General features: G+C 42.2%; 1 protein-coding gene across 2 annotated transcripts; it reads right to left on the bottom strand.

Moving 5' to 3' along the window:
* Positions 1 to 244: 244 nt before the first annotated feature.
* On the bottom strand, positions 245 to 20,865 carry DDX24 (DEAD-box helicase 24). Of its 2 annotated transcripts, XR_012650685.1 has the most exons (10): positions 20,730 to 20,865; positions 19,596 to 20,325; positions 16,144 to 16,521; positions 14,304 to 14,457; positions 13,399 to 13,914; positions 11,149 to 11,224; positions 10,344 to 10,532; positions 7,734 to 7,867; positions 2,466 to 5,964; positions 245 to 804 (listed from the first exon to the last, which is right to left on the bottom strand). XR_012650685.1 is itself a non-coding variant. In XM_075029916.1 (9 exons), the coding sequence occupies exons 2-9, from the start codon at positions 20,317 to 20,319 to the stop codon at positions 5,730 to 5,732; spliced, it is 2,406 nt and encodes an 801-aa protein (XP_074886017.1). In that variant the 5' UTR covers positions 20,320 to 20,325; positions 20,730 to 20,865; the 3' UTR covers positions 1,699 to 5,729. The 2 variants fall into 2 exon arrangements, 1 of the variants encoding a protein (XP_074886017.1); XM_075029916.1 differs by lacking the exon at positions 245 to 804 and having other exon boundaries at positions 1,699 to 5,964.
* Between the last annotated feature and the right edge of the window lie 631 nt (positions 20,866 to 21,496).

Below are 21,496 nucleotides of genomic sequence, written 5' to 3'. Positions count from 1 at the left end.
TGTTTGTTTTTTTTTTAAATAATAAAGCATTCCAGTATAATGAAATATAATGGAAAATGCATTTTCTTCATTGCAAGCAGAAAGCTGCCCCTGGCTATTGGTAACACCCAGACTTTCGTGTACAGAAAAGTGCTGGGATAAATGATGGTACCCTTTTAAAATAAAACATTTCCTGAGAAATGTTACTCAATGCTTATTTTTGTGCTGTCATTGATCAGATTTTAAATAGGAGAAAACAACATAGAATTTCAGCTTGATAAAACTGTCCTGGTTTTTATGCTCCAAATATCAGGTCTTGATTCCCTTCTTTTCCTTTTTTTTTTTTTTTGCCAACAAACCAATGTCATTTTTGTTGTCCTTGGGTGGCAAATAGGAAGAAGAAAGGTAAGTCAGTCTCAGGGATCCTGTTCCAAGGCTTAAAGGAAGGTACATTATTTTGGCTGAGATTTAGTTGAGATTGAACATTGAGATTTTCTTGTTCCTTTTGAAATGATGTGATGACAACATTTTCTCACATTTATTTATCATTTGGTAAATGTGTACTTCATTTCTTTAATGAATGAGACAACTCCTGGGGGTTGAGCTAATGACAGTACTTTTTCTTACATAAATATATGTAGTTGCATTAGCTAAAAGCTAGGTTACATTGTGTATGTGTATACATATATAATTGAATGATGTACTAGTAAATAGACTTTTTAAAACTTCTGTGATGAGAGGGATATACTTTCCAATCATGTTTATCCATGTATATATGTGCAAGAATAATTTTTTTCCAGCTGGACCTTAGGAGATTTTGAGAACCTAGGAAAACAAAGGAAAAAAATAGTGAGAAATATTTTAGCAAATTTAATTCTCACAAATTTTTTAACTTGCCAAAAAAACCACACTGTGAAGTCATCTCAGAACTGAGAGGATGGAAATGACCTCACTTGAGCCAGCTTAGAAGTAACACTGTAAGAAACAGTCTGAAATGACCGCACCGTATACCTTGCCCCTTACAGCACTGTTATTACCAATACTGGTACAGAAATCTAATAGGGTTATATTCCTGTGTTATAGAAGAAACTTGATTAACTGTTCTTCTCTCTGAATAGTCTCATTTAGCATTAGCAGCTTAGCACTAGTAGCTAAAGTAGTTGAAGCCTTAGGCCACAAGAGCTGACTGAGAGTAAAATTTTTGGTAAAACTAATGCTGTTAACACAGAACTAGCTGAATCCAGCAGATGTGAGCAGAATGAAGAAGGACCAAGGAAACAATTCCAAGACAATGATGTAACTTCAGAAGAAGGCCAGCCCAGCGACAGTGAAACCCAAGAAATCAAGAGAACACCAACCAGAATTAAGTGACTGGACTGGGGGATCGAGCGCTGGGTGGTACGGGTATAATTGAGAGGTGGGATCTGGGGTAGGGGTCCCTCTCCAGAGGCACCCAGCTCGAGTTGTAACCCGAGAACTAATAAAAGAGGAACTAGAAACCTCACTTGGACTTCACATTAATCAGAGGGATCCTAGGGTCAGACCCGCTTATGCTGGCTAGCGTGCATAAATTTGTAACACCTGTCAATACTAAAATTGCTTATACTGGTATAGGTACTCCCATGAGGAAAGGAAAATAAACTCTACTCCTATAAAAGCATCCACACTACTGATTAGACTGATATAATTACACCAGTAATAAAAGAACATCAGACCTCTAATTAACCCTGTGGTACTAAAGCCCGTGTGTACTTTGCAGTGCCCTTTCTCCTTTTCCAACCCAGGATGTGGGTCTGTGTTCTGTAAGTGCAGCCCCCACCTACAGAAATTAGGCAGTTTGAACCACCTAAAGCTGGTTGCTCTGGAAACAGGCTACAATTTCTTCCAGCTTCACAGCAAGAGCTGCTGAACTCCAAGACAAACAAGCAAAGCAGCTCTGTTCACTTGCTTCCCCAGGCTAATGAACTCCCCTCAGGAGTCACAGATTATTTTCCTCTTTCTTACCCACTCTGCGAGGCCAACCCCAGGAGGAGCTTTTGATTGACTTGAGAAAACACTGATGCCTTAAAGTACCTTTCACAAAAGGAACGTGGAATACGAAATCTCACACAGGTCAGAAAAATACCACACAACATCTGCCTGAGTATCAGAAGGGGGCAGGGAAGGGATCTATAGAGGGTTACAGAATCAGGACCATTTCCTAAAAGACAGTCCTTCTGTCTGGTGCCTCCTTTCTTCTACCCAATCCTATGACCTCTGACAACATCCTACTTTTCTGCAAAGACTACTGGATATTAGTTACATATTATTGCTGGCTACATTATCGGTCTGTTACTAGTCACCCACCCCATGGACTTCTCAGCTCCTTCCTTCACCAAGACACTCATCAAACAACCTAGAATTGCTCAGGCACTCAAAACACACCCTGCTAGCACAGGACAAAGCAGTGAGTGTTTTAACACCCAAGAAAACACAGTGTTTCTTACCAGATCTTCCTCCTGCTGCCAGGCAGTATGAGGCGAGATCATCAGGAAGTGTCCTTTTCCTATCTTCTTTCCCCTTTAGGGACCTGGATACACAGACTGACTGTGGCAAGCGTGTGGTACCCAGCCCTTTCTCAGTAAGGTGCAAATAACCTCCCCTGTGCCCCATGGCCAGCCGTGTGCCTGGGCTGCTGGCACGCGGCAAGGCAGCACTCCAGCTTCTGCTTTGCTAATTTGCTGTTTTATTAACATACTGGGGAGGAGAAAGAAAAGGCATGGGGAGTGTCAGGAAACTTGGCTGTCCAACATGTGAGATCCTGTTCAAACAATCTCCTCAGCAGATGTCTTAAACTACAAGGACTTTTCCTTCTCTTGATAGGTGTATGGCAGACCAGGAACTCTGCAGCAAGGATGAGGTCAACCGGCCCCACGTGGTCACAAAAGAAAAATGAAGACTCAGAAGCTGTTTGGCTTTCAGTTTTCTGTTATATAGTACTGGTTGTTCTGTATCAGCTTGGCCCCTACCAACACTGCTGAACTCATGCTTTTCTTAATCTACTTGGAAGTTGCTGTGACAGCCTAAATAGACTTAATTAGTCCTTTAATTAATGGGTATTTTAGCAGACATAAGCTGCCACAGAACACACGATTACTTGTTTGAGGCCTTAGCATAACTGCTGTGCCACTAGAGCATTACAGAAACCATTCGATGCTACATATTTCATTAAATACTAAAATTAAATTGCCCATATATACTTGATGTAAGACTTTTCATGTCTAATTTGCACCAGTGAGACACATGCAAATGATCAGAACTGGAGAAAACATTCTCCTTTGCGTTCCTCTCTTCCTGCAGTAACCTTGTTCACATTGGAGGAAGGCAGCTAAGTGGTAATATTTTCCAGTTACAGTTTAATAATTTGTTTAAATTAGCTAAAGCAAGTATAGGGTTTTTCCTCTAGGTAGAAGACTCAGGGTATCCTGTTAAGATAAGGACAAGGCAAAGCATGCAGCCACAAGAGAGCTTTCAGAGTGCTAGACAAGTATTCTTTTTAAGACACTGAGATATTTTTAGGGTCCAGGCTCAGCTTGAGCTCCTGTGGGGGTGCAGCATCAGTAGATTAAGCATTGAGAGCTCATGTTGAGCACAGCAGAGGCTGCAGGAGAAAACCAGCAGCAGAGCATGCCACAAGTGAGCATGAAGGCGAGGAAGAGAGCAGAAGTGTCATGCTCCACCTTGGGGAGACATAGCAAGACAGTAGGCTGAGGGCCAGACAGAGGAGTGGGAGTGTGAGAACTAGGTTGTTAAACACAGTAAAAACTGAAAAACTTCACAGCAATGATGGAGATGAAATAACAACACTCTCACTTTCCCCGAATTCAGTTCTCTTCATGATTACATGGAACTAGAAATTGCCAAAGCTGTCTTACCTCACGCAGATTTTCAGACAAGGGAGGAAATGCAGAGCTCTTGTGTCAGGACCCAGCCTTGATTTTGCTGATGAATCATAAGCAGAAATATATCACAAGATGCAGAAAAGGCCCACCTGGTCTTCAGTCCCTTCAGGGATCCAAAACCAATGCATGTTTCCTTTGTGTAATGTAAGAATGTGATTAAAATGGCACAGAAAAGGAATGAAGGCATGCTTACCTTCGCTCAGTTCCTTTTTTCAGCTTTCCTTACAAGGAACTTTCTTTAAATTCTTGCTTTTATTTTTCAGATGTCACATTAACTCCAAAGATGGAGTCATCTTCTCACATGGGTGAGGAAACAGAACCTTACCATTTCTTCCCCCTCCAAAACTTCCCCCCTCTAATCCAAAGGGCATGAGACAGTGCGTTGCAAGGAAAGCTTCATACATAGTTGATAAGCTCTGTATGCTTATGATTAAATTGTCACAGCTCTTCTTCAGTAATGCAAGGAGGTAAGAGAAAAGCCCTCCAGGGATGGGGGAGTAGAGGGGCCTTCAATTATTTACACAGATGAAAGACTAAAGAGTTTGCTATTACCATGTAACTGGCAAGTGGTTGGAAGGGGCACTCAACTCCACAAATTTCTCTTTGACTAGCTGAATAAACTGATGCCTCCTATCATGGCAGTGACACTGGTTCTATACTGTATGAGAAAAAAACCCACAAAACCTCAGCCCAATCTAGAGCTGGCAGGTGAAGGTTCCCTGTGCTCCCACCTATACAGATCCCACTGCTATGTCTTACCTTTTGGGTGCTTTTCCCATCTCCTTAGCTGATGTGCTTTGCGCTTAGCAGGCATGAGGAATTTAGAAATCCCAAGTGACTGAAAACAGGCACAGGCTTTGGGTTTTATAGCAGATATAATTTAAAAAAAAATTCAAAATATATTTTTCTGACATATTTTTAAAAATAGTTTTAAAAATTATTTGCCCAGGTCAGATTAAAATGATTTAAAAGCATAATTATCATGAAGCACTCTTCAAAAGTGACATTTCACAACATCATCACCTTTTCCATTAAAGCAAAGGTCATGGTTCTAACATGTTTTCAAATACAGACTTTACTCCAAATATTAATTAATAAAACAATGGGTAGCAACACTTACTCCTTCAAAACTCTACACATCTCCCAAGGTCAGTCCTGGCCCATTGCCACCTTAACTTTTTTTGCCCATTCTAAAACATATTAACACAGGACTAAGGGAATTAGACCCAGTGGAGAACAGAACAGAGAAATATTATCAGAGGAGAAAGAAAATTGGGAGAGATTTCCATAACCAGAATTGTAGACCTGCTGGTAACATTACCTGTATTTGCTGCCTTTCTCACTGAACTGGCTGCAGTAAAAGCCAAACCTCCCATTACCACCACCTCAGATTGTACTTGGACTGTATACAGCCTACCTTCCCCTTTCCTTTAAGGACATTAAAATTCAAATCAAATTTTATCATTAGAGTATGCCCACAGTGAATTTTACCCAGTAACTTTTACCCATCTCACAAAAAGGAGTAATAAACAGAACTATTTCAAAACTAATAAACTTCTATTAATACAGAGACTAAGAAAAAATAAGTAAGAATGTAAGAAAACAAGATCCAAGACAAGATTCAACAGTAACTAACCACACGTTAACAGAGCCCTTTAAATCAACATTTTGCTTTTTGCCTGCACAACCAAGATACAGGCAACATCCTCTAATAATACGTGTCTTCTAGCTGAGTTCCTCCATAAGCACTGACAGCTCTGATAAGGATTGTCTTTGCTTCCGTCACACTGAGTGATCTTGCTCAGTTATCTAATTTAATTTTATTGATTTCTTCTTCTTCTTCGCTTGTTGTTTGGACACGGTACCCAGAGCAGATTCTGAAATAGCCACTGATGTCTGAGGCAGGAGTAGTTTTCCAGACTGTGTTGGGTACTTGGTTTTCATAAGGACTTTAAACAGTGGCTGGGACAACATATGTTTTAGTTGCTTTTTCATCCCCTTCAGCATCTTTTGCTTCTGGCTTTCTTCTTGCTCACTAGCTTTTCTTCCTTGGGGAAGAAATCAAAGATACAGAATGTTACAACAAGAGAAGAACTTGCATTGGCCTCTTTCACCAAGCTTTTCTTGTGCTAGGGGCAGATGCTAATCTCATCCTTCTCTCTCTAACAAGGTCACTCAACTCCCATACAGTCTTCCAGTCATCTGTGACACTTTCAGATCATCCAGGCTGTCCACAAGGTAACAAGATCAAGAATCCCGAGTACTGAGTAACTACACACCAGGTATCATTTTGCTAAATCATTCAGTTGGCTCTCAACCCAGAACAGACTCGGGAACAAAAGAAAAGGGGGCCCAGAAGATAAAGTATTAACCCAGGGCTTCTAGCTCAGGCAGAAGCCTCTTCTGTGTATTTTGTTACTTTATGCATGCCTCATTTCAGCACCTGTAAAACAGGAAGCCCTTTCCTCCTTACACAAAAAGAAACAATAAAGTCCTCAGATTTAATAACATAGGAGAAAGAAGGGCACAGAAAAGACTGGAAACAGTTAATACGGTCAGAGGCCTGAACTGGAGACAATAAATGAAATCAGGGTTGCTGTAATATAAATTGAAAGGACATTACTAAATCCTTTGTAACAGTGTAAGAGGCATTTCATTTATGGGAGGAATGACTGAGATTTCCAACAAGCTATGGAAGAACTGGAGACTGAATAATTTTAAAGCATGAATCTGGCAAGATTCTGTGTGGCAATTACAAAGTGCTTCACTTGAGAGCCACAACTTACTTGGATTGGATGTGCTGTTTTGAAACTGATTTCAAAACACAGCATACTCGGATTATATCAAAACAAGACAGCAGAGTGCTAATTATCTGAGAGCACTCCTGAACACTTTGGACAGAGACGATTAGTGCTTGCTTGCAAAGTGGTTGAAAACAAGCTAGTCCAGTCATGAATAAAGGAAAGAAAAAAATTAATCTGAACATGCTTCAAAATTAAGGCATCTGCATATTTAGCAGCTAACAAGTTAGAAACAGCTTAAGCTGAAATGACCCAGGCAGCACCCCTATTCAGCATGCCTTCAAAGAACTGGCAGGAAATTATAGCTTCAGCTCCTAACATTTGAACACAATGTGGCATTTCACAGTGCATCTGAGCATTGCAAAACTTCATGGCATTGAACTAACAGGCACCTGTAGTTGCACAGCCCTACACACTCTCTCAGGCACAGCCTGTAGAACATTTAATTTTCAAAATATAAGAAATTATTTACTTCTAACACACCACCAAAAGTCTCTGCAACTTATGAATAGAAGTATTGGCCATTTAGCCCACACAGCTTAACCTACACAAGGCTCACATAATTTCTGGTGTTTGCTAGTGCTTCCTGGGTGTTCCTACACAGAGCTGTCAGGCTCCTGTCCTGCTGCTTGACTACAGGGAGGTGGGAGAGATAAGCAGTAGTAGAGAAACAGCTTTTTCTTTTGAAACAGAAGGGACAAGACTCAAGCAGGACATACTGGGCTGTTAGATTACCCTAAAATGTTTGCCAGAAGCTAAATTGTTCTTCTCCTACAACATGTGGACTTGTCTGCGACTTGCCAGAACTGTCACACCTCACCTCCTCAGCTCCAGCACTAGCTACTGCACAACCATCCTGAAAACACCAGCAACACCATGTAATAAGTAATGATACTCCTTTCCTTCCCCTTCTGCTCTGCAGGTTTTAAGAGCTTCTATGCCATAGTGGGGCTTCTTCTGGACATGAGTGCTATGAGACCGACTGAGCATACCCATAAACAAGCATTTCTACTTGCCCATAAACATGTCATCATCAAGATCAATCTCAAGAGCCTCTGCAGCTTGCTGGAGCCAGGAGTTGTGCTGCTTGGCCCGACTGTTGAAAAATTCTGCCTTCTCAATCTGCTGTGCCAAATTCACCCGCTCCTGCAACAGTAGTACATTTTAGACATTATGATCAGGTTTAAATGTGGGTGACTTTAGCAGAATCAGTGTTTGAGAGCATGCATTATAATGTGACTGAGGTGTAGACACTTTCATTCACTTCTGGTGTCCCAGCAGATGCCCCATGTAATAAAGACACGTCATCATTGCTAAAGTGTTTTCCTTCTTCAGTTCCATGATAGAATCTGACTTCTAAAACATCTCAACTACTAAACATGCCTGAACGTTAACTCCTCATTCTTTAAATGGATCATTATAAACACTTCAGAGACATCAAGGACAAATCATGATTCAAATACCAATCATTTCCAAGTTACATATTTATATAATACAGCTGGATACTAAAGTTACTAGTCTCAGCAATAAGGGGCAGCCCCTAGCTTCATCCCACTCTGAAGTAAGCTCCTGCAGGCCATATGGAAGGAAAGACCTACTCATGTTTTCAGAAATGCACCTGCATCTTGTTTAGGCACAGGACAAAATGTCCTGTCCTTCTCAGCTGCACACAGGCGGAACAAAGATGTCCAGCAAACCTAACCTGACCTGCAGCCTTCCAGCTGGGCCAAGCTGTCTTAAATAACTAAGTCATTATGGAAAGAAAATCTGCACTGAGAGTAAATGATAACGCAGCAGCAAGTTCTGCTGTTGGGAATGTGCCTGCAGTTGCACAAAACAAACCCTGTGCCAGACACCCTTACCACTCCAAGGGAGTAGTCTGGTGCTACACAGTTAACACCACCAGCCAGAACTGCCAGGATAATTAACAGAGAGAGAGAGAGGAAATTAAATGTGCAGTTGACTAATAAAACAAGTCAGTCACTTCTTAGATCATTACAAGAAATTTTAAATAGTTTTTCCATCCTTGTAAAACTTGACTCCTCTTCTGGTCTCTCCTCTACTCTGGTTCACCAATTCTATTCCTCTCAAGTGTGAAATCCCTTCAGACTTTTCCTGAACTTGAATGAAGGCATGCAGAACCAGGGATGGAGCATGCCAAAGCGACAGACATAAAGAATGAGCAGCACTATTAGTCCCAACTACAATGGCTTTGTGATTAAACCCAGGGCAAAGTGTAAATGAGACCTGACCATATGAAGGGTCTAGGAGGCCGGAGGCCTGTAATTGGAATTAAAGACATCTTTTCCGGGGAGAGGAGCACTATTACAGATAGGAGAGAAGATCATGAGATGGTGGCAGAAAAATTTAAGTGTGGAAACAATATTTATTTGCTCATTAATTGACAGAGCATGATAAGAGCCAAGACCTACTCATGAAGAAACACAGAAGGGACCTCTGAAGAAACACTCTGAAAACAACAGATTTCTTCCAGTAACCAGAAACATTTGGTGGGTGGAGGGGGATGGGGGGGTGGGGAGATGAGGAAAAAAAAAATCAAATTCTCTTTGTTACTACCAAGAGGAGAACAATGAGTCTGTGGAAGCAGTTCTTCCACTTTCTTCCTCTTTCAGAAAGCTGCACCTCCTGAAAGATTCATGCCAAATACCCCATTTGCAGCAAGCCTGGTCTTTGAAACTTGCTGACGTTATTCCCAAGGTGAGGACATCGCTGCCACCACTGGGGTAGACCCTGGGCTCAGTCCATGCCAACTGGATAAACATGAACCAAATACCATAAGGAAGATATCTGTTGCATTATCTGACTGCTTACATTTTCCCCCTGTTCTCAATGACCATGCAATATTCAGACACTCCAACCCCAGCTGGATTCCTGTCAAATGTAGTATTTAAATATGTCCCATTTGTACATGGCTGATGTCACCCAAACTGTTAAGAGAATGCTGAGACATGAAATGGCCTCTTATTTGAGAAGCAGAAAATATGCAGTGACTAGATGCTTTCTAAAATATATTTTGTAAATCCTAACTATTGTCTCATCTTAGGAGTTAGTGGATGACTCAATTCTCCTTAAAATGGGCAACAACCTAGAAAAAGGAAACATACCTGGTTTGACAGGGTTCAGTGGTGCTGTGGCCTCACAGTATAGGAACTTTTAGAAAAGCAGACAACTCACTACTTCAGCTGAGAAGAGGCAGATGAAGACCACTGAAGATCCCTGCAACTGCTACTGTTCTCTAGTCTGTTCCTAACACAAGAGGCTTTTAACAACATACTTAACAGAGCCATCCCTGCTCCCCAGCCACAAAACATACTAGCTTCCCTGTACTGTTTTTGGAAATCTAGTCAGGAGAAGCTCTACATAGCAACATGCAAGAAAAACATAACTGATGTTTATGTTTGAACACCTTTCTTGGGCCAGTTATTGAGGAGAAATCAAAAATATTGCTTAAAAAAAGATAAAGTGTGATTAACTTTCATTTTCAAATCCAGGTCCTGAAGGGTGAATTTTATCCGAAACCTGGAAAGAACATGATGGGCAATGCAGTAATATAAGTAAGCAAGCACCTACTCAGGCTGCAAAGAGATTGTTGTTTCTTTACCTTGACACAAGTCATACACTTGGTTTCAACTGGGAAAAATGGCAGCTCTTCACTCTTCTCCAGTGTTTTATAAATTTTCCTAAAATTGATCAAGTCATCAGGGCCGATCAGCAATAGGCTAAGGCCTTCATTGGCAGCTCGGGCTGTTCTGCCGCTTCTGTGTACGTACAACTCAGAAGTACGAGGGACCTGCAAATATTCAGAAAAACCATGAAGCTGGCCATAGAAAGCTAGCAGCAGCCTGATATGCTTTGGCCAAGAGGATGCCAGAGAATATTCTTTTTTATATACACATGGTACACTGCATGTAACACAGCTGAAGGTAAAGTAAAAGATGATGTCTGCAGACACTTTTTGTTCTCTGCTTACTTATGCAAGTATTCTTCCTTGCATTATCTTTTGTGAGTCTCTCCTAACTTCTGACCCTCTGTCATTTCATTTGCAAAGCAGGAAAAAATTGTATGTGTCCTCAGAGAAGAATTATAGGGCTGAGTCATTTGACACCTCTGGATATAAAAATTAAGCAAAAAGCAATTAGAATCATATCTGTTATGTCATTTCTCATATACAATCACATATTCATCAAGTGCTACCTACCACAGTCAGTCACTGCAGCAGTGAGATCCTTAAGTATAAAGTGCTAAGGACAGTCAAATTAATAATGATTAAATAAATCTCTATACTTGGGACTATACTATACACACGACTGAGAATCACAGCTTTATAGTGTTCAGGGTTTGGATCAGGAAAAGCTTATTTTAAAATAACCAAAATAGTAAAAGCAAAAATAATAAAAATATTTAACCTGGTAGTGGATGACATGCTGCACGTTGGGAATATCGAGACCACGAGCTGCAACATCTGTTGTCAGGAGGACACAGCTGAGAAAGTGATAATAAACATAAAATTGAAGAGTAAACAATCTGCCAAGGAACATAAAATACAGTGACCTAGTATTCTACCACAGCAATTTAAGAAACAGATTTGTACTGTATCACCTGCTGGAAATATGGTACTTGTTTGCCCTTACAGAAAATGATACCCAATAGTACATCAGAGGCAGTCGTCAAACGGCAATTCTTAAAGTAAGAGAAAAAAAAAGCAAATGTTATCTTCAGCAGATCTACTCTGCTTCTAATAAAGAAATTCACTACCTTGCTGGATCCCATTTTCCTATACTTTTATTCTCTCCCAATTCACAGGAACGCTAGCACAAATCGCTATGCAATGTCCTAATCCAACCACTTGGAAGTAGGGAATGCTCCCCTTCACTACATTTTTCAGTGCTCTGTCCAGGCTGGGTTTAAAAATATCTTTAGCTTGATATGACCATACCACTAACACCACAGTTGATCTTTTGGCAGGACAGACAGGTTATTACAAGTTTCATCAGTTGAAAAAAAAAATCACATTATTAACATTATAGATTTAACTAACAGTTTTTTGGGGCTGAAATACTTTCTACCAAGTTGCTCTCAAGTAAGTTCTCTCTGTAAACTTAAACCTAGAAATATAATGGGGCAGAGGGGGGCAGGATTCTGTTCTCACAATTAGTATTTCTCCTTACCCCTAGAAATGAAGAACTACTCAGAAAGGCATTCTTTTATATAAACAGTCTACTACAGAGACGAAAGTGTCCCTAGGGTATGGAACAACTCATTTAAAAAAAATCTCCCAGCAACTGAAACAAGTTACTTGCAGGTAACAGGAACTTATTTGTTAAGTTTTTATGGCATTTGATGCATACTCTATTGCTACAAAGTTCAAAGCAGAAACAAACAGAGAAAATTCTATGGCTTGCAATCTGCAGGAAGCTGTGATAGATGGTCTCATTAGATTTCTTCTTGCCTTGAAAAATCTGCAGTCTCTGAATATGCCCCATCTGGCCTAGACCAATGCTATCAATACTACATTTTGCCACGGGATACTGTAGATCCATCATGGCAATTCAACCTCTGTTTTCCCTGCCTGAATCTACTACCAAGGTACAAATTCCCACACAGTCAGACAGCACGCAGCACTTCACAGCAGGACTAAAATGTGAGGCTTCTGGATTATGAAAGTACTGTGACCACCAACCTCCTCCTAAAGGCCATCCCAAAGCCAGCAGGAAACAGTAATTCTGAAAATGGCAGGACAGGCCTGGGTAAACCTGACTGCCCACTGCTGCTGAAAGGCACAACTGCCCCTTCTCTTACATTGCTCTAACACACCTTGACCCTCATGAAGCTAATTCATGTAGCTAAACCCGCAAAACCCTAACCCAGCAACAAGTAGTTAGTTTTCTGATAGCTTAGTGAGATGAAACAACTTACAGAAGGATCAAATGAGCTGCAGAGCCAGGGCACAGGGGCAGAGAAGTGTGCAGGATGGTTACAAAAGCATATGGGTAACAACAGGGCAAATGACAGCTCCTCCAGCAGCAAGGAGCTGCCAGACCACAGGATAATTCAGGCTCCAAGGGACCTCAGGAGATCTCTAGTTCAACCTCCTCCTCAAAGCAGGATGAGCTATAACGTTGGATCAGGTTGCTCAGGGCTTTATCCAACTGAGCCTTGAAAACCTCCAAGAATAAGCAGCCTCATCCAATTCCTGACTGTCCTCACAGAGAAAAAGCTCATTCTTATATCCAGCCTGAACCTCTCGTTTCAACTTGTACCCATTATGCCTCATCCTTCTAACATGCACCACTGTAAAGAGCCTGGCTTCATCTTCTTCATAAACTTCTTTCAAGATATTGGAGGGCTGCCATTAGGTCCCCACAAAGTCTTTTTCCCAGGTCATACAAACCCAGTGCCCTCAGCCTCTCCCCCTGCAGAGCCAGTGCCTATTGACCATCTTGGTGGCCTTCCACTGAACTTGCTCCAGTTCATCACCTCAACCATCCTGTGAAACCTCATCCTTAACCATTAATAACCCGGGCTCACAAATGGGGGACTCGCATCCCCAGCTAACTCCCCCAACCTGCTCCTACTCTAACAGAGCTGTTTCCTCTCCCCACTATCCTTTACATGATTTCTTTTTTTCTCTACTAGAAAGTAGAAAAACAACTCACCTCTCTCGCTCAGCAAACCTTTCCAGGTTTTTCAGCCTTTGCTTTTGGTGCATGTTGGCATGCAAAGGAAGAGGATCACAATTTAAGATTGTGAGGAGAGAACTGAGGCGTTTTACACAGTCTATGCTGTTTGCAAAGACCATGGTTCTTCCTGGATACTGGAGAAGAAAGTAATAGAGATAATAGTCCTTCTCGTTTGTATTACAGTGGATTCTGGTTTCTGTCAGAGTCTCAACAGTAGCCTCTTTCCTTGTTAAGTCTATTATTTTGGGTTTGCCCTTTATTCCTACTTTTTCCATTAACAATTCTAGTTTGGTCTTCTTGTCCATCTTTCTAGCATTCTTTTTCTGTAAAACTCTTGTGGGAGTCTGATGGACTAAAGTCAAAGTGGCAGAAAAAACAAAAGTCTGTCGTTGAGGGTTATACTGTGAATCATTTAAGATTTCCAGCAGCTGAGACAGCTCTAAGAAGTGACCTTTCTCAACCATTCGGTCCGCTTCATCAATCACAAGGCACCTGTCAAATAGGAAACACACGGTAAAAAATACACTTGTGCAGATAAATACAAATCTGATACACTTCTACAGAACTCTTCCTGCTAAACACATATGCGAAGTTCAGCATGTAAAACCGAAAGGAACACCAGGTACGCCAGGGTAGCTACAGCAGCCTTCCACATTTCTTTTTGAAAAATCAGGTTTCTAAAGGAAAAATGAGGTTCTTGCTACTGGCTTTAGTTGACATTTCCCTCCATCTATGTAACTACTGTGCATTTCAACAAAACACTCTGGCAGAGAAATAAGTACTCTTATGTAGTCTAAATTTTTTAATCAGTTAGTAAACATAATCAGTATGCAGTGATGCCCAGTTCAGTACCCAGCAGTTAGTCTAAAAGGCACCTTTACCTGAGCTGCCGAAGATTTGAAAGATGCGGGTGTCTCTCTTTAACTAACTCCCACAGACGGCCTGGAGTTGCAATTACAATTTCTGGCTTTCGATTCAGTACACGTTCTTGCTTCTGTGCAGCCATGCCTCCAACTAGAATTGCAGTCTTAATGCCTAGAACATATAAATATTTTTTATCTCACTAATTTATCAGTGAAAGTCTTTACATACATCCACTCAAGTATCTTAAAAAGTCTATACCGCAACTTCCAGCAAGCATTTTGGCCAGGAAGCTTCAGGGGTTTTAGGTAACACTGAACACTCAGCAATGCCCTCCATTTTACAGAAAAATCCTCATTATAGTTGGATGCCATAAATAGTCTTTCTTTTAGTGCACCTGTCTTCCAATAGAAGGATGAATCATGTAAGTCCACCACAGCTGTTAGCTTTGTTTATCCATACTTCAGAATCTCATGTTTTGTCAATTTTATCTGCATGAACAAACATGTTCCTGTTATGAATAACCAGCAGGCCCCTCCAAGAATAAGACTCAGAAATGCTTATCTTGCTAATGACTGCTTATTTGCTATGGAATAATCCTAACAAGAATGCTCCCGCCCAATTAACGATTCTCTGGACTGCACAGTAGCGCAGATCCTAAGTTAGCTTTAAGCAATTTGCTCACGTACTAGAAGGAGTTTAACTTTGGAAGCACAGACTCCACAGATGGCTTATTTCACCTTACTTCAAAGAATACACTGGCCCATGACAAACTCAATGCTACAGTGCAAGATACCTCCAGTAACCATCTACCACTGATCTCTCTTCCCTACTACTTGTGAATTCTTCTACTACTTCCAGGTGAGGATTTTTTTCAAAGTCACTTTGAGATAATAAAGAAAAACTGTATCATAACATTTTGTCTCCTGCTGCAGCAACTATGCATCACTTGGGGAGTCGATTTTTACACACAAATAGCACTGCTCCTATCAGAACTGTACAGACATAAATTGATTATTTCAGGCTAGGAGTTAAAATTAGCCTTGTAATCAGCTGTTGACTGATGAGCACAGCAGGACGTAGACACCAAAGGAAGATGTGCTTGAAAGCAGCTCACTGCACTACATATCCTCTTCAATAAATGAACAATTACTACTATTGGAGAAGTGAGGAGTTGTTTCCCAATTCTCCCCATCTTGAACAGCTTCACATCCTCACTCATTCACTTAACAGATGTGCTGACCTGTGGTTTGGAAGAGAAAGGAACAGGATGAAATTGCTTTTATCAGGCATGTTACCCAGCAATATGCCGTGGCCGGACTGCTGCAGGAGGTAAGTCAGACAATCCAGCAATGCCTTCTAGTCTTAAAATTTATGGCCATAATTTCTTTTTTTGATAGATAGATCAAAATGATACATATATCTATATCTATCTATTATCTATACGGATTGATATATATGTCAAAAAAAGAAATAATGATACATATGTTTTAAAAAATTATATATATATATAATTAAATTATTTTTTATATATAACCTACATTATCCAAACCCAGGACAAAGTTAGCTGTGGCTGGGTATCTAGTACTGATTCTGTGTTGCTAAAGCACGAGTCAATAACTATTTGAAAGAAGAAACATTTTAAAGCAAAATATCCCACATTAACCATTTACTTCCACATGCATCTCACTGAAGAATCTCTATGCATTTCTCAAATACTAGTGACTATGAACCCTAACCCTTCAAAAGCCACCTCAATTTTATGATGCAAAAGAAACTGTGGCACACATTCTGGCTCAACACCAATGCCAAGATCCAAACCCAGCGTAATCTGGAACATGGCCCATGGGGTCTACATACCTGTAAACTTTGCAGCTGCATCAATGTGGTGTTTTACTTGTACAGCTAATTCTCTTGTGGGAGTAAGGACCAGTCCTAAAAGAGGTCTCTTTTTATGGGAGCCAACAGTATGTGTCTTGTCACCAGAATCAAATTCAATATTTTCCAGCACCTTCACACAGCCTGTTGTGAAAGATGCATCGTCTTCATCTCCGCTATCTTCAGCCTGCTGATGGGTTAGTTTTTCTGCTTCACCCTCATTTTCCCATCTTGTTTCATCATGATGCTGATAGGACTCTTTAGAAGCACTGTCATTTCTGGTTGTTGAGCTATTTGATTTTTGCCACTGCAGCACAGAGTGAATCATTGGAATTGCAAATGCAAGCGTTTTGCCGCTTCCTAAAAAAACAAACAAGAATAATACAGACCGACAAATCATTTATTTGAAAAGATGAGAAAAGCAACAGCCAATCACACACTGTTCTTAAAACATACAGTTGTAACAGACACAAACTCTTTATCTTTAGAAGACCAAAAACTTGCAGCAATAGCATCTTTTCCCCCGTTTCCTTTATACATCTCCTTGAGGTCACCAACAGCATAATTCCTGGGGAACAGGTATTTTTCCAATCTCTAGCAGGTCAGGCAGATTCATTTGTTCTGAAAGTGTTTTTTAAAAGCTGCAGTTGCAGCCAAGATAATTTTAAAGAACTGTATGCCCGTAAGGAGAATACCATGCCCTAATTGACAGTTCTGATCAATGTTCTCCAAATAAAGGAGTAGCAAATGAGGCCAAGGACAAACTGGAATGTACTTGAAGGCTTCGCTTCCATCTTCAATTTACAATATTGTGTTTACGACTTTCTAAGAAACTGTACTTTTAAATACTCCACCATCTAATTTCCTGATCTATCACCAGCTCACATTTTTATAATAAAAACACATAAATCTGATCTAAAACAGATAAACCACTTTGGAGAGAAGGGGGTTGTCAAATACAAAAATGCTCCTGACTTTAATTTCAGGGGTTCACTGTACCAAACTACAAGTCACATCCCTGCCACATATTCCCTTCTGAACTACCTGTCACTAATAAAGATGTTAAGAGAAGCCTGGTAGCACATCCACCCTAGTTAAGGTTCTCATAAATTATCAGTTCATTGGTCACAAAAGCAGCATCCAGAGCACAAGACACTATCACACCATTCCTGTAATAGGCCACTCCTGGGAAACTGTCCTCTGGAAATCTCATCTCAATTCCTTGAGCACCATTTGTCCCTATCACAAACCCACAATGGTCTGCCAAATTCAGCAACACAGAATTTTGCCTATTTAGTGGAGAACCTTAACATTAGTTAACAAACAGCTAAGCCCAGTATCATTAACCTGACCAATACTGCTGCAAAGTCTCCTCCTATCCACTTGCCCACGTTTCTGCATGTCTAGGTCTCTTATGACTTCTGCACTTGAAGCAGAAAATGTTTATAATCTGGATTTGGAGAGCACTTATACAATAAGATTCTGGATTACCAGAACATCTGTTTTTAAGGTGAAGAACACTGCTCATCCTGAATTACATGTAATGCAAATTGGCTGGTGCAAATGTCAGTACTGCACCTAGCTAGATTATGGCTATGATAATCAGGACTATTCTGCAGGCACTAGATTCACCCACAAATGAAATAAATAATCGCCTCACAGGGCACGTTATCTTCCCAACACACAGATCACATACCATAGCCAGGCCTGCAAAGTATATCTTGGTACCCCCACATACTACAGCTCAAGCTAATTCACACTCTTTTAAATGGTTTTAGATTGTAAGATTTTACAGAGATAAAACTTGGTTCCTCAACCAAAAACTTCACTATTTCTACATAGTAACGAACTGAACTGGTTGGATCCACTGCAAATGCAAGCCTTGACATTCCCTGCATCTCCACAGTGATCTAGTGCCCTGTCAAAATCTTGCCATTCTCCCCTATGTTGCTACCAAAAAGGGAAGATGAATAGTTATTTCACCTGTCACCTTCCTCCCTCCGGCCCAATGCTAAGGGAAGCTGTAGGATGCAGAAAAAAGAACTGGAGAATTTCAGCCTCTCCCAGCTGCAGCGCTTCCTAACAGACAATCGTCCACATCTTCTCTCAAGTTTCCACAGGAACACCCATGACCCACTGGGCTCTCTGGAGAGAACCTGGCTTTCTCTCACGAAAGAAAAAAAATAAATGAGCAAAACACAGCCCTACTACCTCAGGGTTAGGCAAAATTAGAGAGCAACAACACCACCTGCCACCAACTGTGCTTTCCATTCTGCAGCTAGAGAGGGACTTCCTTTCCAGCACTGCCAAAATGGCACTTCTTTTGCAGCACAAACCCACCATTTAAATTTTCAGTTCTATTTTCAAAAACACACCCTGCAGGGCTTTCTAATCTTATTAAAGCTAATAGCACCAGCCTAGCTTCTAATTAAAATAAAAATGCAAATGACTGCGTATCTTATTAGTTACTATACCTTCATGCTCGAGAGCAGTAAACGGCTTTACAAGACAAGCAGTGAGATAAGGCAACTGGAACAGATTAAAAGAATGCAAAGGAAGCCTTTAAACCAAGGCAGCTTCCAATTGTGCTTCCTATTTTTAGGGTTTTTTGGGAAAAAAATGTTGCACTGCTAAAGAAGACAAAACTTCAGAGGTATGAGCAGCAAAAAAACTTAAGAGGAAATGTAATGCTTTGAGACTTCATAGCATTAAGTAAAAAAGGAGTTATAACAGATTTCATGAAGGCTAGCAATGCTCAAGGACAGAGGCATGAGCTGATCACAAGCTGGACAAGAGACAGTACCCTCTCAAGTGATCACTTGATCAATGTAATACTCACTTCAAGCACAAGGAGTGAGAAGGGCTGGTGACAAGGTACAGGCCAAGCCCAGAGACAGGGCACAGGGTGGGCCAGTTTTGCTACAATAAAGGCCTAGGTCATATTCATGCCTAACACTGTGCGTAGTATTTATTTACCACTCCAAGCTAGTACTGAATCATCTTCAGAGGAACCTAGTTCTCTGCTTTGCCTTGGCACGGGGACATCCAGAGAAGTTAAGCTGCTGGAAGAATGACCCTGTTTGTTTCATTAATACTACCCTTCACAGCGTATCCCCTTACAGTTCCCAAAATAGGAAATAATTTGAGAAACAACAGAAAAAGAGACTTCTGTCAAAAGCATAAAAACTCATTGAGACTTCAAAGGTTTGCATGCTGTACTTTGTAAAGATGGAATGTCCTGTGTTTGCAAGTTACAAAATTTTAATACTTCACACAATGAGTCATTACTAATATATTGGATATGCAGAAGATATAAGCTCTTCTACATATAAATGCTTTTTCCGCTACATATAAAAACTTGTAACTATGAGCTGCATTTAAAGAGGGGAGATGGGAAGTTCCCAGCATATACAACCAGTTTAACAGATTTGTACCTGTTTCTGCAGCACCAAGAACATCCATATTATCCCGGATGGCAGAAGGCAAGGCTAAGGCTTGAATAGGAGTTGGAGCACTAAACCCCAGGTAGCTCAAGGCCCGCAACACTGGTTCAGGTACAAACAGGTCTTTCCATGCAGACACATCAGCTTTGTGATCAGTTGATGCAGATAAAACTTCTGTTGTCCAGTTTTTAACTTTTTTAGAAGTAGGTACTGATGGAAGAGCTTCCTGAGAAGCCTTATTTTTAGCTATCTTCTTTTTCTTTTTCTTTGGAGCATCTTTTTTGCTTAAAGTGCTCTCAGCCACATGTCTATGGTCCTCACAATTCGTTGCTTCTATTAAGTCATTACACTTTGCCCCTTTATGAACTGGCACATCAATTTCTGCTGTGTTAGGATCGTCACTTTTATCCGTTTTGCTTCTCAAATCTTTGTTTTTCTTCTTCTTTTTGGGAGGGGCGGCAGGTCCTTCATCCTCCTCATTGCATTCTTCTGAAACACTCTCAGCCTTTCTCTTCCTCTCTTTTGCTTTCCCCACTTTCGAAGAACTTACCAGTTTGTATTCTGTAAGTTCCTCCAAACATACTATATCTCTAAACTCCTCATCAGCAAAGAGATTGGGGTCGATTTGCACAGTTTTCCACTTTCCTATTACTTCAATGCCTTTCTGTTTCAACTTAAAGGAAGACTTAAATCTCCCTCCTTTTTTGGTCTTCATTTTTACCTAAAAAAGAAATGGGAGGGGGGGGGGGGAAGCAGGCCATCAGATCAAAAGGATGAGGATTACATTGATGATATTCAAACAAACGGGAACGCAGAACACAATCCTTTTACTTTTGTTCGGAAAGAGTATTAACACGAACGGCCGTTAAGCGCAACTACAGCAGGCCGGGCCTACAGCCTCGCTCCTGGAACAGCTCCGGGGATAAAACTAGAATCGCCAGGTAAATCCCTGCAGGCCGCGAAGCGCTCCCGCCGCGGCCCACCCCGGGTACCACCCGCGGCGGCGCGGCACACGGGAGCTCCGGGCACCTGCCGGGACCCGCGGGAAGCCCGAGGGGCCCCACCGGCCTGCAGCCCCGGGGCGAAGGGCTCCCCGCCCGCCCGCCCCGCCGCCCCAGCGCTTACCGCGCTCCGCAGCCCCAGGCCAGAGAGGACGGAGAGCGGCCGCGGGGCTGCGCCCGACCGCGGGGCTCTGCCCGCCCCCGGCAGCCAACGCCGCTAACGACGCCGCCCGCCGCGTGCGCTGCCGGGCGCCGCCATTGCCGCCTGGCGTCACTGCGTGGCGCCCGCGTCGCCCGCGAGCGCGTCCCCAGGGGGCGGTGCTGGGGCGGTGCTGGGGCGGTGGGAGGAGGTGGCGTGCGCATGCGCCCCCGCGGTGGGCGGGGCGCTGCCTTCCCCCGCACCCCCCCGAGGGAGGCGGTGGCCTGGCCCGGCCCGGCCCGGCGGGAGGGTGTGCGGAGGTGTCCGTTCTTCGCGGGCCGCCGGCCCTGCGGAGGGGAGGGGTCGAGGGCGAGCGCCTGCGGTAACGGCCGCGTTTCCGCGCCGCCCGTCAGGTGCGCCTGGGCTGTGAGGGGAGGGTGGGCTCCTCCGGGGCGGGGGACGCCGCCGCCGAGGTTGTCCCTCACCGAGAGGGCTGGCGCGGGGGAGCGTTGGTGGCTGGGCCGTGCTGAGAGGTGCGGTGTAGCCGCCGGTGCCCGCTGTTTCTCCCAGGGGTAAAGCACGCGTGCTGGTCAGGGGTGAAGGTTCTCGGCAAGACCTTAATTGAGGTGCTCTAACGTGGCCCCTAAGGGTGCTCTGGACTCCCTCTACCTTTGGCTGTACCATGAGCTTAAGGAGACAAGCATGTAAGCATATAACGTGTAAGCAACTAACGTGCAGGAATGAGGATACTC

Source organism: Buteo buteo, chromosome 6 (genome assembly GCF_964188355.1).
Source record: "Buteo buteo chromosome 6, bButBut1.hap1.1, whole genome shotgun sequence".
In the NCBI taxonomy this organism is placed as follows: Eukaryota; Metazoa; Chordata; class Aves; order Accipitriformes; family Accipitridae; genus Buteo; species Buteo buteo.
Note: the sequence above shows the minus strand (reverse complement) of the source record. Positions and strands in the feature narration are given on the sequence as shown.